Source organism: Leptidea sinapis, chromosome 25, assembly GCF_905404315.1.
Source record: "Leptidea sinapis chromosome 25, ilLepSina1.1, whole genome shotgun sequence".
NCBI lineage: Eukaryota > Metazoa > Arthropoda > Insecta > Lepidoptera > Pieridae > Leptidea > Leptidea sinapis.
The window spans coordinates 3,890,520-3,907,166 of NC_066289.1; the positions used below are offsets into that span (position 1 = coordinate 3,890,520).

General features: G+C 34.1%; 1 protein-coding gene and 1 long non-coding RNA gene across 2 annotated transcripts; one reads left to right on the top strand and one right to left on the bottom strand.

The window, feature by feature from the left end:
* Positions 1 to 3,122: 3,122 nt before the first annotated feature.
* On the bottom strand, positions 3,123 to 6,952 carry LOC126972133 (uncharacterized). The gene is made up of 3 exons (XR_007731051.1): positions 6,711 to 6,952; positions 4,968 to 5,153; positions 3,123 to 4,085 (listed from the first exon to the last, which is right to left on the bottom strand). It is a non-coding gene; the product is annotated as an uncharacterized LOC126972133 (long non-coding RNA).
* Positions 6,953 to 7,621: 669 nt separating this feature from the next.
* Positions 7,622 to 15,856, top strand: LOC126972081 (cell division cycle protein 20 homolog). Its single transcript, XM_050818661.1, has 10 exons — positions 7,622 to 8,171; positions 8,532 to 8,638; positions 9,093 to 9,260; positions 9,855 to 9,948; positions 10,145 to 10,374; positions 10,715 to 10,861; positions 11,429 to 11,556; positions 12,068 to 12,215; positions 13,011 to 13,210; positions 14,657 to 15,856. The coding sequence occupies exons 1-10, from the start codon at positions 7,874 to 7,876 to the stop codon at positions 14,754 to 14,756; spliced, it is 1,620 nt and encodes a 539-aa protein (XP_050674618.1). The 5' UTR covers positions 7,622 to 7,873; the 3' UTR covers positions 14,757 to 15,856.
* Positions 15,857 to 16,647: the final 791 nt, after the last annotated feature.

Genomic DNA, 16,647 nt, shown 5'->3' on the forward strand with positions numbered 1-16,647 from the left:
TGACTCGAGTGGCGGTCCACTACGATCTTTATCATAAAACACCTAAGCATAATATATTATATAGCCTTATGCATTTCAGATTTAAACAACACCTTTTTTACTATGTCGAAATAAATATGTCACTGTCCCCATTTTTTAACATGGCCATAACATTGCTAATTAACGCGATATCTCAAGTTGTCTGTAGTGCCTAAACTATTTGAAAAATAGAAAGTATATGGCTCTTTATTGCCAGCAAGTAGACCGCTCATAATACCTACCTAATGAGCATGGATAACCTTTTCGGTCTACACTGATCGGTATACACTGTGTATTTTTTTGACCTCCATCCCAAGCAGTAGCTGTAAAGGGATACCTACTTTAGCAGTAGGCGCCTACTTATGTACCTGTTACATCAGATTTTCCTCAGGGCTGTTATCATAATCCACTTATTTTTTATGTATTTATTATGACGTGATGTATTGTTTCATTTAATACGTAAGTATCCATCCCTACTCTGTGATTTCAACTTTCAAAATTTATTGTATGATGGTGACACGTAAGTGGCGTAGTAATAGTAAGGCGTCGTATTGGTAGTGATATGGAGGAAACCTAAGGTCGATATTACGATATTCTGCTGCCATTTCATGAATCACATACTATTTTAGTTTCTTTTTTATTTTTAATATTTTAAACATTCTATTTTTTACATGGAATCGTCTACATTTTCTCGAAACCAATTAATAATTTCATGTTTTTATTGGCTTGCGTTGACATTTTGCCAATTTGGTGAGAGTGGTATGGCGCGTTATGAATAAAAAATATTGATAGTTCTTCCAATGATAGAAGCATGTCCTTGCACCACTCTTCATATACCTCCGAATTAATTTCTTGATAATCGCCAGATTCCTTTGATTTAAATGCCAGCACTTGCGTCTGCGCGTCTTGTACAAAATCTTTTGCTGTAACTGCGTGGCAAATGATGAAGCGTTCGCCTTTTCCAATTGTATTATTATCCGGGATACGGTGTGGTTAGCATTGAGCCATGTTGCATCCGTAAAGACAATATTTGTCCAATCTTGAAGTTTTTTTTAACTCTCTTAAAAAGTCACATCGTACCAAAGCAATGTGAGTATTTTTATCTAATTTTTTCTCAGGATTTTTTATACGAAAAGCCAATTATTCTTTTCAAAACTTTGGCCAAATAAAATTGTAGACCACGAAACAGACCACTTCTTTTCAAAGAAGTAAGTTTTCTAAAGGTTAGAATTTCTTTTTTCATATAGTAGTCATAAGCATGATGACGAATGGCATCAGTATCAAAATCGTCAACTGCTGTCACATCACGAGGCCGGCTCCAGTCCTCCTACTGTAGGCTTTGTTAGTAGTTTTAGTCACAGTTGTAAAACTGAAACCCAACGTAGCCGCATGAGCGGACCGCCATTTTGATTTTCTTTTTCAAAGTAATCATGAATTTTTAGCACCAATTGTCTCGATTGTTCTTTCGGCATTTTCAATCATGATCATTTTCGACAAGATCACTGCTCAGTACTCAGCCCAATCAAAGCACTCATAAAAGTTGCACATAGGAATAACGCATGGGCGGTTGGTTGATGTTGCCAGTATATATAATTTTTACGATTATTATTTTTTACAAAAAAAAACAAAGCGCTAATATACCTAGATTATTACGTCCTTTAGGGCATCGCTTTAACTTGTCAGTTGTCAAGCTATCGAAAAACTATTAATAAAATTGGACTAGGTTTTAGCAAATACTATAGAAATAATAATAGACACTGAATGTAAAACGCAATCTGTTTTACTCGGAACTATTATGTAGCCTTTCATTTATCTTGCCTAAGACAATTTGCATATACTTTTTTTGTACATTGTGAAACGGCCCACACATATTAAACAACAATTAAAAAAAAAGTATCCACAAATTGGTAAATATTGTGAATAGCAAGTTGGTAACTTAACTCTATTCTCTATGAATTAACAATTACATTTCCGTCCGTTACCAGGCCATAAAATCTTTCTAAAAAAATACATTTCCGTCATCCATGTCCATGTCTATGGAAGCGAAAAAAGCGCGGGAACTCTTGATTGCTTAGGGCGGTCTTTTTAACTATAAAATTAAATATTTCTATTATATTGTATATAATCCTCAAATTTTTGAAAAGTATATAAGTATTTGTATATGTTTATTATTTAATTTGTTTAGTATAAGTAATAGTCTATATATTTAGTGATTTAGGTTTGTGCTAAGAGATGTCGAAAAGGCGGAAAAAAACCAAGCCGGAACGAGATAAAGGTGAGTCTATTTTAGATTCTACCTCTGAAAGTAGCGAATACTCAGATTTGCGTACAGTTTTGGAAGACCACGAAGACTTTTATTTGCCATATAGGGTGGCCGACTATTGTCACCGATATCCGGAAGACGCAGATGCCGGTCATGAATTTATAGTCTTCATAGAGACATTCACTGAACAGCCACTTTGTAGTCGTGACATGCTTACTCTTAGTAGCTACTTATCGCGCTTCATTAAAGGCTTTAAATATCTTAAGAAACTCAACAAATATAAGATAGGAGTAGTGTTTGAACGACCCAATTTGGCTAATACATTCCTATACAACACGACATTTTTAAGGGAACAAAATATTAAGGCGTCCATCCCAGCTGGTGCCACTGAATTGTCTAGAGTGATTTCCTCCGTACCCATTGATATGTCCAACAAAAAAAATTTCGAATCTTTGTCAAGTACAAAAAAAATTATTCGGCGTATAATGAAAAAAAACAAATCCGATAGTGGTTTTATATTATAACCTACACAGGCAGTCATTATTACTTTTGCGTCATCTACTTCACTCCCAGATTACGTTCACTTAAAGATGTGGCGTCTACCAGTGCGACCTTATGTGCCGCCAGTTAAGCAGTGTTTCCGATGCCTTAGGTTTGACCACTTGGCTAAATTCTGTAAGAATGCTCAGCGTTGCTCAATCTGCACTGAAAATCATTCATATAAAGAATGTACTATACCTATTGACAAAGCAGTATGTGTGCACTGTAAAGGTAACCATCTTGCAGTATCAGGTCAATGCCCCATAAAACAAAAAAAGATATTGGATAGTAAAAATAAAAGTAAAACACCATTATCAGATTTATTTAAACATCCAACAAACTTTCCATCACTCAATAAGACAGAGAACACACAAGACATAATTAATTTAATTTTATCAAATCCAGCAGCAACGAACCTAATCACAGAATCAATAATAAAAGTCATTACACTAAATAAAACACAGAATCAAAGCATTAGCTCATACGCAATTAGTTCAGCTATTAAAGACACCATACAAATTAAAAATAAAACGTCACATTCAACTGTCACAAACTTAACATAGTACAGTGGAATGCTCAAAGTCTGTTGAGTAACAGACTTGAGCTTCAAAACCTACTTTATGAGCAGGACATACACATAGCACTTATATCATAAACTTGGCTTAAACCAAATATACAGTTTTCTATCAGAGGTTATACAATACTAAGAAATGATTGTGGTAATGATCACAATGGTGTAGCAATTTTTGTTAGAAATGGCATTTATTTTCAAAAGTTAGAAACATTTTCTGATAACTCCTTGCAAAATGTAGCAATCAAAATTAAATACAAACAAAAAGACATCTCAATTGTTAGCTTTTATAGTCCTGGCAACAGTGTACCTAACTTTGACAAATCTAAATTTAATAGACTGTTGCATAGTATTCCAAAACCACTAATAATTGCTGGTGATTTTAATGCTCACCATACCATTTGGGGTTGTAATAGAACCAATTCTAGAGGTAGAGACATCATAGATGTAATGGACGATAATGACTTAATGCTCTTAAATAATGATCAACCAACTACAGTGGGTACTAATTCTTGGAGACCAAATGGACTAGATCTAACAATAGTATCATCTTCATTATTCCTGTGCTGTGAATCGCAAGTTCATCAGGACTCTTTGGGCAGCTATCACTTGCCTACAATCACAAAATTTTCCATGGTAGTGTCGGAAACTGAATCTTCTTCAATTCCATCCAACATTCCTCCACACAGTAATCTGAAAATAGTAAATTGGGACCAATATGAGAACTTAGGAAATGACTTGTTAAAACAATTTGATATAAATAATTGTAATCTACAGAAGTCTTACAATAACTCTTAGAGCGGTAGAAAATTCAGTACCTAAAACCAACTGCAACTGTAACAATATTAGTAATCTACCTAAAAGAAAGCGACAACTTCCCTGGTGGAATGGGCAATGTACTAAAGTGGTAGAAGATTGCAAACAGGCTAATCTGTTATTCAAATCAAATTGCAATATCCAAAACTACATTCATTTTAAGCAAGCTCAAGCAAAGAAAAAATGTATATTAAGACATGAACGTCGTAAATCCTGGACAGATTTTTGCTCCACCATAAATAGGTTAACACCAATGAAACAGATTTGGACAAAAATGAAGAAATTTAAGAACTTATATTCTAATAATAATTGTTTCTCTAGCAATAATTGGATATCCAACTTTTTACACAAATATACTCCAGATACAGTACCAAATTTGACAATTATTCACAATAATCATCCTTTAAATAGCACCAACTCTTTTATGATTGCCCCTTTTACTATTGAAGAATTAAAAGCTGGTCTATCATCAAGAAAGGACTCTGCATGCGGTTTGGATTGGCTCTCCTATAAAATGTTTAAACTCCTAAAGTCTTCTAACTTAAATAAGTTTCTAAAAATATTAAATCTCCTATGGAAGAACTCCACTATACCAGAAGAATGGAAAACAGACTGTCTAATTCCAATTTTAAAGCATGGGAAAGATTCTAGTTCAGCTGATTCATATCGTCCTATCACACTAAGCTCGTGTTGGTAAAATTTTTGAACAATTAATAAAACAGAGATTAATATTTTATATTGAAAGTAACAACCTCTAACCTAATAATCAATTTGGATTTCAATGTGGTCGTTCTGCTTGTGAGAGTATACGGCATTTATGTCTTGACATCCATAGTGCCCAGATTGACAATAAGATATTGGCTGGTGTTTTTTTGGATGTTGTAGGAGCATTTAATAATGTTGATTTAGAACAATTATCATCCATTCTTCTATCCTTAAATGTCCCTGAAAAAATAGTTAGTTGGATATTCAATTTCTTGCATGGTCGTAAACTTTATGTTAGAGTCAATAACCAATTAATAGGTCCTCAATATCCATATAGAGGCGTATCGCAGGGCGGAATTTTGAGCCCATTGCTCTTTATAATCTACATAAATCAAATAAATATTGTTTTAGGTAATAGAGTATCTAACCTCCAATTTGCTGATGATCTAGTAGTGTATAGTTCAGGACTTAATTTATCAAATGTTGTGTTAGATCTTAATGTAGCACTCAAAAAATTGGAGCTTTATTTTCAATATCTTAGTCTTGAGGTCAGTATTGACAAAAGCAAAGTAGTAATATTTTCAAAGCATTCTATAAGAATAAGAGATGCAAAAATATATTATGGTACTCACGAAATTTCAATAGATAATTCAATAAAGTTTTTAGGAGTTACGTTTTTAAGTAATTTTAGATGGCACAAATATGTTGAAATATTAGAAAATCGAGCATTAAAGGCCTGCAATATTCTGAAATCATTAGCTGGTACATATTGGGGTGCAGACCCACGCATCTTGCTAACACTATATAAGTCATTAGTCCGTACCCATTTTGAGTATGCCTTCTTTTGTTATGGTGGAGTAATTACATTAGTGAATACATTAGAAAAAATACAAAATAAATGCCTAAGGATCATAACAGGCGCTTTTAGGTCTACTCCTATTATATCATTACAAGTAGAATGTAATATTCCCCCACTAGCTCTTAGATTCAAATATCTACAAACAAAATTCTTTATCAAATTAACTTCTATTAATAATCATCCACTCCTATTAAAGATACAGGACTATATTAACCGAACTGACAATAATTCCTACTATCAAGTAGAAGGCATCTCTGATTTGTTACATTTTTCTTGTGATCATAATCTATTTTCTAGTATTCTTTGGCCATGTTATTTAAATTCTTATAATTCAAAATATACACCTATTAAAATAATTATTAATGAATAATTAAAATATAAGGAAGATGTATATAGTATGCTGTCAGAGTGGCAAAATTATAACCAACTTTATACTGATGGATCTAAAAGTAATACTGCTGTCTCTATGGCAGTTTATGACATACAACTGCGGAGTGGGTATGCTGCTCTAGAATATATTGGAGAACAGTCATATAATAATTGGATTGTTATAACAGATAGCATGAGTGTTTTAAAAGCTTTACAATATCCTAAATGTAATGTTACAACTAATTTCATCATTTACAATATTAGAGACAAATATCAATGCTTATCCCTAACAAAAGATATTGTTTTATTCTGGACTCCTTCACACATAGGCGTGGAAGGAAATGAACAAGCTGATTATCTTGCTAAATCTATTGTGAATAGTAATCAGATACATACTGCTTTGAACATTCCCATACCACATACAGATGCACTGTCTCATTTTAAAGGTACATTCTTGCAAGACTTTCAGAATTATTGGCAACAAGTTGTACAAACAAAGGGCAAATGGTTAGCCGACATTAAAAACGAAATCTCTCCTCCCTGGTTTGTAAAAAAGAAAAAATACTTACACAGAAAATTTTACACCACAATTTGTCGGTTACGTCTGGGACATTCTCGTAGTGGTGCTCATTTATTTAGGATCGGTGTTTTAGATTCTCCAACTTGTCAATTCTGTAATTTATCCATCCAAACTCTTGATCACATTTTCTTTGACTGTCCTCAATATAATCTTCAAAGATTTACATTGATAGACTGCCTCTTGGATATTTATAAGAATGCTGAAAACATACCGCGCTCACTTCAGCAGTTATTGAAAACTTATGACTGCTTCGTGCCGCTTTACAAATTTATTGTTTCAACGGTAGGCGAAATTTGAAAATACGGCTTGGCTTTTGACACAATCCCTTACAGACTTAAAACATATTCGTCCATAAATTATTATTGGACTTGTGTTTATAATGTAAATTTTAATGTATAAATGTAAATATTTGTAGTTATACCTTAAATTAGTTACATATTATCTTATAATTATTATATTCAACTAATATTCATCATTATTATTATAATTCATGTATAATATATTTCTTATAACGTATATGACATTTATATTTTAGTATTATATCATTAAAGTTTATTATTATTAAACCCGCCCGGGGTTTAATCTTCATTGGAACAAGAATATTATCAATAAAAGACTTGGCTTTGGCCTTTCATGCGAACCTATATGTATATGAAGAAAATGAAACATGAAGAACACGAAATACTACTTTTATGTGAAATTGTACTATATATGTTTGAAGATGAAGATGATATAAAGACTTAGCTTGACTTTGAACAAGCTGTGTAAAGTGAAGACTGAAGAATAGAAAAATAAAAATAAGACTTGGCTGTATGGGCTTTCGACCCCTTTGCCTGTCCAGATGGACGAACAGAACCAAAAAAAAATGTCCATGTCTATTGAGTTTTAAGATTTTAAATTGTAACCGTCAATCGTAGCGTAACGTAAACGGAGGATTATTATATTGTGGCTAATTTAAGAAAATTTTATAAAATCATTTATGTTCCACAAGTGATTAACGTCAGCAAAATACATAACTTTCAGCAGTGCCTATTAAAATTGGTTAACAGATGATGAGTTATACCTAAATTTTTAATTGCCTTGATATTCATAGCTTACCTGATACAAAAAATATCTGCTTTAAAAGTTCATCAAATCTGTGTACACTAAAAAATGGCACAATTTAATTACCTCAATGAGCTGAATAGTTTGGCTACTATTGACGGGCCCCTAACGCGTGGGCCATTACAACGATGGGCAAAGAAAACAAACAATGAAAATATGAATCCCGGTTTAAGTTCTTCCGTCCAAAACGCGTCAAATATTAATGTAAGTTCTTGTAATCAGTCCATGCAAAAGTTGTCTATTTCTGTAAACCAGAGCTGTAACAACAGTGTATTGTCAAGCAACAAGACACCAACAAGAACTGATCGAAAAAGTAAGAAAACACCATCGAAGAATAAGTCACCAGGTAAATATTAGTAGAGAAATAAATATTATTATTACTATAGACTTAACTAAACTTTCACCCCTTATGAACGGGCTGCTGTTCAAATTTAAAAATAACCCATTAATACCTAGGAAAAAAATAGTCTTACATTGTACATTTTGTAAGATCTGCGTAACTTAATAACATTGCTTAGCCCACTTACTGTTATAATAAACTCAAATTACTAATTTATCAGGATATCATGTTGATATACCAACCAGTTGACTAGGACATCATGGCCTTTTTTCCCTTCAGCTGATTTATTGATGCACCTTAATACTGAATCTCTTGTTAATTTCAAATACTTTATGTATAAATGTTTCATTATTATTTTATTTGTAGGCAGGTCCACCACACCAACTCCGAGTAAAGCTTCTAAGACACCGAACAAAGGGGACAGGTTCATACCATCACGAAGCAATTCAAATTATGATTTATGTCACTATATGGTGAGTAAATTCCAGAGTACATTAGTATTTACCATATAAGCCTAAATTAAAATTGATTCCATCAAATTTATTTTTGTTTTGTAAGTATACTCTACCAGCATTTAAGTATTTATCGATCATAGTGCTATATGATATAACCAAGAAACTATATTCTACTACTCTTATAAAAGAAATTAATTATTCAATTATGTACAAAGTTACAGTCTTTAATTTATTTTTTAATTTTAAATTTATTTACAATAAACTATTGTGTATAAATATCTACTAGAATTATTAGTAAGAAGCATTTTTTAAGTGACTGTAAGCTAATTTATTCTCTTAACAGTTCTCTTTTGCAGCCCTAAAACTTATTACCATATAAAATAACTGTAAATGTTTTATCTCTAAAAGCAGTTAAATTTAATGGACTTGAGGAGTGCACAAGTAGCTTAATCAAATTATTATATTTGTTTAGATGAGCCGAGATGATGATAAAAATGAAGAATTTGCACAAACAGCAGTTGGTGAAGCTCTTGGGCGAGCTTTAACTGACACAGAGCCAGGACGACTATTGCAATACACTTGTAAGGCTCCCGCAGCTCCAGAGGGCTACCAAAATAGACTCAGAGTGGTTTATTCTCAGGTAAGGGTTACCATCAATAATTGTATTAGTCTTTTTTTTTATGATAATAAGGGACTAGACGAGCAGGACGTTCAGCTGATGGTAATTGATACGCCCTGCCCATTATAATGCAGTACCGCTCACAATTCTTGAAAACTCAAAAATTCTGAGTGGCACTACAATTGCGCTCATCGCCTTGAGACATAAGATGTTAAGTCTCATTTGCCCAGTAATTTCACTAGCTACGGCGCCCTTCAGACCGAAACACAGTAATGCTTACACATTACTGCTTTAGGGCAGAAATAGGCGCTCTTGTGGTACCCATAATCTAGCCGGCATCCTGTGCAAAGGAGCCTTCCACTAGTAAGTCTTCTGTCCTTCAATCTTTCACTGTATCTCACTTAATCAAAAAATTCCACTTTTCCTGATTGTGTTGTTCTTATGCTATGTTAATATACATCTTTTACCCGAAGCATAATATATTTGAATCAAAAAGAGTTAAACTATAACATAGTAATATCTGTATCCATTTTCATATTTCATCCAGCCTAGGAAGTCACAATCTCTAATCGGCTAAATATTTGTTCTCAAATAAAATAAAACATAATTTTGCAGGCTAAGGTTCCATCCACTATAAAAAATACTACAAGATATATACCACAGAGTCCTGACAGAATTTTGGATGCTCCTGATATTTTAGATGACTATTGTAAGTATTAACTAAATAATTGTTACAACCAAAACAAATTTGTGTTGGAACTATTATGATAGGTTATAGCTACCTCTTTCTTTTTATTATTATTATATATTCTATATATTATCTATGTAATGTAAATATGTTTTGGTTCAATTGCTCTTAAATTATCAGAAAAACATTCATAAAATGTATTATGATTTATTTTCAGACCTTAACCTAGTTGACTGGAGTTCATCGAACATCCTAGCAGTAGCCCTTAGAAATTCAGTTTACTTGTGGAATGCTGGCACGGGCCAAATAGAACTGCTCTTGACATTAGAGGGTTCCGAGTTGGTCACCTCTGTAGCTTGGCTGCAAGGTGATGGTGCTCATCTAGCTGTTGGTACCACAGATGCTTCTGTACAGCTTTGGGACTGTGAAACTATGAAGAGACTGCGGGTTAGTTATGTTTACTACATTTATAAGTAACAATGGATAGATTCATCTAAGGGTACTTAGCAAACAGTAAAGTACCCATAGCCTCAGATCTTTATCATCACAACCATTCAACAAGGGCAACTTTTGTTCAGGTCCAATTATTACCATCTCCAAGCCTTTGCTGGTTAGATCATTTGTGGGCATTGTTACCTCTTTGAGCCACTGTGATGGTTGATACATAACAGACTTATGACATGGGGATATAGAGACAGTTGTATAATATAAGCTTTGGAAAGATAATATTGCTTTGTTGCTAACTAATCAAACACTATGTAATAAACATTCTATATTTGGTTTGTAGAAAATGGGTGGACACACTGCTCGAGTTGGTGCATTGGCATGGAATCTCTACGTAGTGTCCAGCGGCAGCCGGGACGGTAACATAATACACCATGACGTGAGGCAGCGAGAACACGCCGTCACTACAATTAACGCACACACGCAAGAGGTATTGGTCCAGTTATTATTACATACAAAATGGACAATTTTTTTATGACAATAAGGACCGAGACGAGCAGGACATTCAGCTGATGGTAATTCATACGCCCTGCCCATTACAATGCAGTACCTCTTGAAAAATTCTGAGTGGTACTACAATTGCGCTCGTCACCTTAAGACATAAATTGTTAATTCTCATTAGCCCAGTAATTTCGGCGCCTTTCAGAATGAAATACATTAATTGTAACACTTTTCTGCTTCACAACAGAAATAGGCGCCATTGTGGCCGTAACCCATAATCTAGGCCGGCATCCTGTGCAAAGGAGCTACCGACTGGTAAAGCAATGCTATACAAGAGCCACTAGAAATGTATTTTAAAGTGCTTTTAAATTTCTTTACAATAAGAAAAGAAATAATTACAATACTTCTGTATTTTGTGTCAAGTCATGTGAGAATATATATATATTCTTATTTTATTATATTTGCACACATCTTTTTAGCTATTTAGCAATGTGTGAGCAGAACAACATTTGACATATCAAATATTATTAAGTTTTTTATGGATACATTGTTTTAGGTCTGTGGGTTGAAATGGTCGCCCGATGGCAAGTATCTTGCATCAGGAGGTAATGATAACCTGCTGAATATCTGGCCGATTGCTCAGGGACAACGGTATTCGCAAACTCAGTACTTATATTCTTTCAAGTGAGTAAAATAGTGCTAATTTCATGTATTAAGTTACTTTAATAAACAGCATCTTGTTTTGCAACATAAATGACAGGGAAGGGCCATGAAATGTGTACAATACAAGGTTAAATAAATCAATAATTATTATGCATTTGGTGACAGAGTCCACAATCCTATGATCTCAAGCCCAACAAGTAGCATTTGTCTTTATCAATAATTTTTTCTGCAAGGTATACGGCAATGGTAAGGGATAAATTATGGGTGAAGTATCAAATCATAATGGGAAAACTTAGAAGAAACCTCAATAAAAGTGGATGATGAGTTATAAAACAAAATGACAGCAGATCACATTCGAGTAAAACAATAAATCTTACAGTCAAATTCTAATACTTAGTTCAATCAACTTTTTAAAAACTGCTCCTGAGTTTACTCTAATCAAATGCAAATGTTACATATGGTACAAGTAACATCCGATTAAAGTAACCTCGTTTAACACATCTCTATATATAAATAATTTTTTTAATTTCAGTCAGCATTTAGCTGCAGTGAAAGGATTGGCCTGGTGTCCTTGGAGTTCAGGTATTCTGGCTTCCGGGGGAGGAACAGCTGACAGGACCATACGGATATGGAACGTAAATACTGGAGTCAACCTGAACACTGTTGACACTAAGTCACAGGTGTGTGTAACTAGCTGCTAATAAGTACCTGGATATTTATATGAAAAGATAGTCATATATTAAATATTTTGCAAGTAGATAATATTTGTATTGAATAATAATTTTTATTTCAATGTAAATAGAAAAATGTTAAATTGAATGAGCAAATATGCTAAACTTTGAAATGAGCTTCCGCATGCGATGCGCCTTCCTAAAAGTTCAGCAGCACTCCTGTGATTCCTTTGGTGTTGCACGGGAATGTGGACTGTTGATACGTGAACTGTGATAATTTAACATCTGGTAACCCGTAATCTTATTTGTCCTTCTCTTCTTCAACCATAACATTTTTTTTATAACAATAAGGGAGCAGTTGAGCATGATTTTCAGCTGATGGTAATTGAAAAGCCCTGCCCATTACAATGCAGTGCCGCTCAGGTAAGTCTCATATGCCCAGTAATTTCCCTAGCGATGGTCCCCTTCAAATCGAAACGCAATAATGCTTGCACAAAATAGTGCTGCTACACAGCAGAAATAGACGCCGTTGTGGTACCCATAATCTAGCTGGCATCCTGTGCAAAAGGAGCCTCCCACTGGTAAAATTTCGTATCTGAAATAATGCACTCACACTATATTAAGTCCAAAATTTAATATAATTATTTCTCAATTATATCCCAATTGATGTTACTTAGTCTTTACAATATACCAAGTTCTTAGGTTAGGTTCCTCTCTAATGAAATAATATGAAATTCCCATCTAAGAACATACAAATGTTTATACAAAATACAATTCCTATATTTGTTTTGCTTTAATTTATAGGTGTGTTCAATATTATGGAGCACCCATTACAAAGAACTGATATCTGGCCACGGTTATGTCAACAACCAGTTGATCATATGGAAGTACCCGGTGATGAGCCGTGTGGCTGAGCTTAATGGACACATGGCAAGAGTGCTACACATGGCACTGTCCCCCGATGGTAGCTCGGTGCTGTCTGCTGGTGCTGACGAGACCCTCCGGTGAGTGATGGATGATGTGTGATGATGAGTCGTAATGACAGAGAGAAATATTATATTTTCATTGTTTCGTAAAAAAGAATGTTGGTTCCCTCTCATCTGGGAGGCGCCAGTTCGTTCCCCATCTATCATGCTATGTATCATTGTGTTTTCGATCGATCAGATTCATACGAAGGGCAAAGTGTGACACTGAAAGTTTTTAGAACTGAAAACTTGTAAAGAATATAATAGAAAAATAAGTTTAAATTTTTAAAATGAAAGTCTACCACTATTATTGAGTATGTATTTTATTATTGCAAAAAAAAGTAATGCTAGGAGAGTTTCTTGCGGCGCTTCTTCTCTCTCAGAGCGCCATTTATTTCTGAAGCGGTAGTAGTATCTAGTATATTAGAAATTACATCAAAAAGAATTCGAAAGGAATCAATTTTGACAAAATATGTATATATCATTCATTTGTCAATTTTTTTACGATTTGGCGGAAATTTGTAAATTGACTGTCACGTCAGCATGACTGTACTTTAACAATGAATACCCATCGCGTGTACAGTGGCTACATAACTGGGTTAAAGAGCGTAATCGTAGTCGCACTAACCTAACCAATGATCAGCATTAGAGATGGCCTTCTACTCGGGTGACTCAAAAGCAGTGTTCGGTATATTCTTACGGGTGACGAACGCGGAATTTACTGTTACGATGGCGAAACAATATGTCTCTCAGGGGGTGTTTCCTTACAAACAGTTGCCAACTAGAGTGACTAGAGATCGAAGCTTAGCAAAAACTTCGAGGAAAACGTTTCATAGACGCTGAAGCAGCAAACGCAGGCTGCGTTTGAAAAGGTTGTCGACCCCTGAGGACGATTGGGCTAAGTGTTTTTCTCAGTGGTTACATCGGATATAGTGATGGATTGACTTGAACAGATATTTGAAAAAATATAATAAAACTAGTAACTTGATAGGTATTTTTATTTTGTATAGAAACAGTTTTTTCTTTCATTAACGCGAGTGTTTCACATTTAAATAAAATACTTTTTATAGGATTAAAATGCGTGTAATTTTAAGAACGAACCTCGTACCATGGTACCGAACACACACAATGTGTGTGATAATCAGCAGAAGTTACTCTCTGGTATCGAAGATGAAATACACCAAACACTGGACCCATATTAGACCAGGTTTTCTCTTAGAGTCTAGACCGAAACTAAAGGAGATAATTGCAAAGGGCAGAAGTCAGGGACATTGTATAAATGTTTTATGTTTAAAAAGTTGGAACCTTTAGTTATTAAAGTTTATTCTTTTTAATTCATGTGTATGTTCATTCTATGCTCGAAAAGGTCCGCAACTCTTTTATGATTCCTCTGGTGCTTTGCATCACCTATGCTTTGAAAAAAAATTAAAATGAAAAAGAATTGAGGCTCTTGGGAGACTAACAATTTATTATTCTATATTGCAGGTTATGGAAATGCTTCATGTTGGATCCCATAAAGAAAAAGGACGTAACAGAGGCAAAAGCAGCTAAATCACTACTGAATATGAATTCACTATTTAGATAGTAAATTGATAAATAATTATATTGTGATCTAATTAATTATGTGACTGATTAATTTTATTTGTTTATTTGTATACGGTATTGTGATGTTCAAATACTCCTTCATTCTGAAATGTGACAGTATGATTGTATACAGTTTGTGATTATTTGTTTTTTTACTGTCTAATTGTGTTTAGTTGTAGTTGCATGAATTATTAACCCTGAACCTCTAATGATAAAAGATTACTTTCACTGAAATATCTTTTAGTATAAATTATAATCTGCTTGTAGGACCCAGTACCAGACTTGTAGTTCCATACATTATTAATAAATATACAATTTTACGATACTGACACCTGTAAAACAACTTCCCGTAATAACTTTTCTTACGAATCTATCATATTACAAATACTGTATAAATTTTAATATCGCTATTCTGCAAGTTTTTATTCACTCCCAACAATGTTGAGACTGCTATTAAAATTCTTCAAAGTACCAGTCCGTCCCAATTGTACATGTTATAACTACTATTGCTTAAATACTAAAACAAAACGAAAATCTGAAGGGTTCAAGGTTAGCATTACATATTTTTAGGACTTAAATATGCTGACGCTACACCATGGCGTTGGAGTCAATATAACCATGATGACCTCATTTGTCATTATTTATGTTTTACAAATAACAATTGAATATTAGAACAATTATGTAATAAATGTGTTTTGAAATTGTATTTTCTTTTACCCAGTATTACACATCTAAATAAAATACTTTGTAAACGCGTTTGATTGTGTCTGAATTGCGGAAATTTACGTTACACGGACGATTCGCGAATACGAGATATACAACTGTTGCCTGCATGGTAACGCGCGACGCGAACTTAACGGTAAAAAAGTATTTAATTTAAATGTGTTTTGAAATGTTTTTATTTTCTAAAAGACAAAGGCCAGTTGAAGTCTTCAAAATGTATTGAAGGTTCTGTTTGTTGCGTGAATATTTGTGACTTCCTGTCGTCATCACTAGAAACATTTCAAGACAGCTCCGTCTTTTTTGTACTTTTTGACACCTTTGGTAGATCTTTGAAAATTTATGAATTTTTATGGTTGAATAAATATAACAACGCATAAATATGTTTTATTTAATTTTACATTTTTGAGCTTGGACAGACACGCGGGAATCGCAAGATTGCAAACGGACAGGCGTTTAATAAAGTTTGAACTGTGACGTCAGCAGTCGTCTGTTTAATACGGTACCTACTCTGTATTTATGATGGTTCGTCCAGTGTGGTTTTCAAGGAACTCTCTTCCACGTTCTACAAAGATGTGGAATTAAATTCCTTATGCGGTGTTTCCGGGGCGTTACATGAGTACCTTCAAAAAAGAGAGCGTATAGGTACTTTCCTTGAAAGTCCAGCATCGCTCCTACGATTCCTTTGGTATTGCGAAGATAATGTTAGCGGCGGTGATCACTTAACACCAGATGACACGTACGCTCGTTTGTCCTCCTTTTCCATAAAAAAAACGATCAAGTGTAACTGGCCGCGATTTCACTAACTGGGCGACGATTATAGCGTCAGTTTATATACGATTATAGTTTGAGATGGAAGCAGTCAGCAGAAAATTGGTGTCGAGTTTCAAGGAACCGAGTTTCGCACCATTCGGTATTAGTACAGAGTCGCATTCTTAAGTTCATCGGACACGTCTCCCTTTTGTCAGAACATTCTTTGTAATTCGATCAAAATGAGAAAACCTCATACACACATCACATTCTTTTATGAATCCCGCTAGTAAATCCCATCTCGTCTGTTACACACTACCTTTCTTACCTACTTTGATTTACAACGAATTGTCGATGATGGTGAAACGGCTAACACTGCGGTAATATTTGCAACCCATTTCTTCCAGCAAAGGCAGTATCTT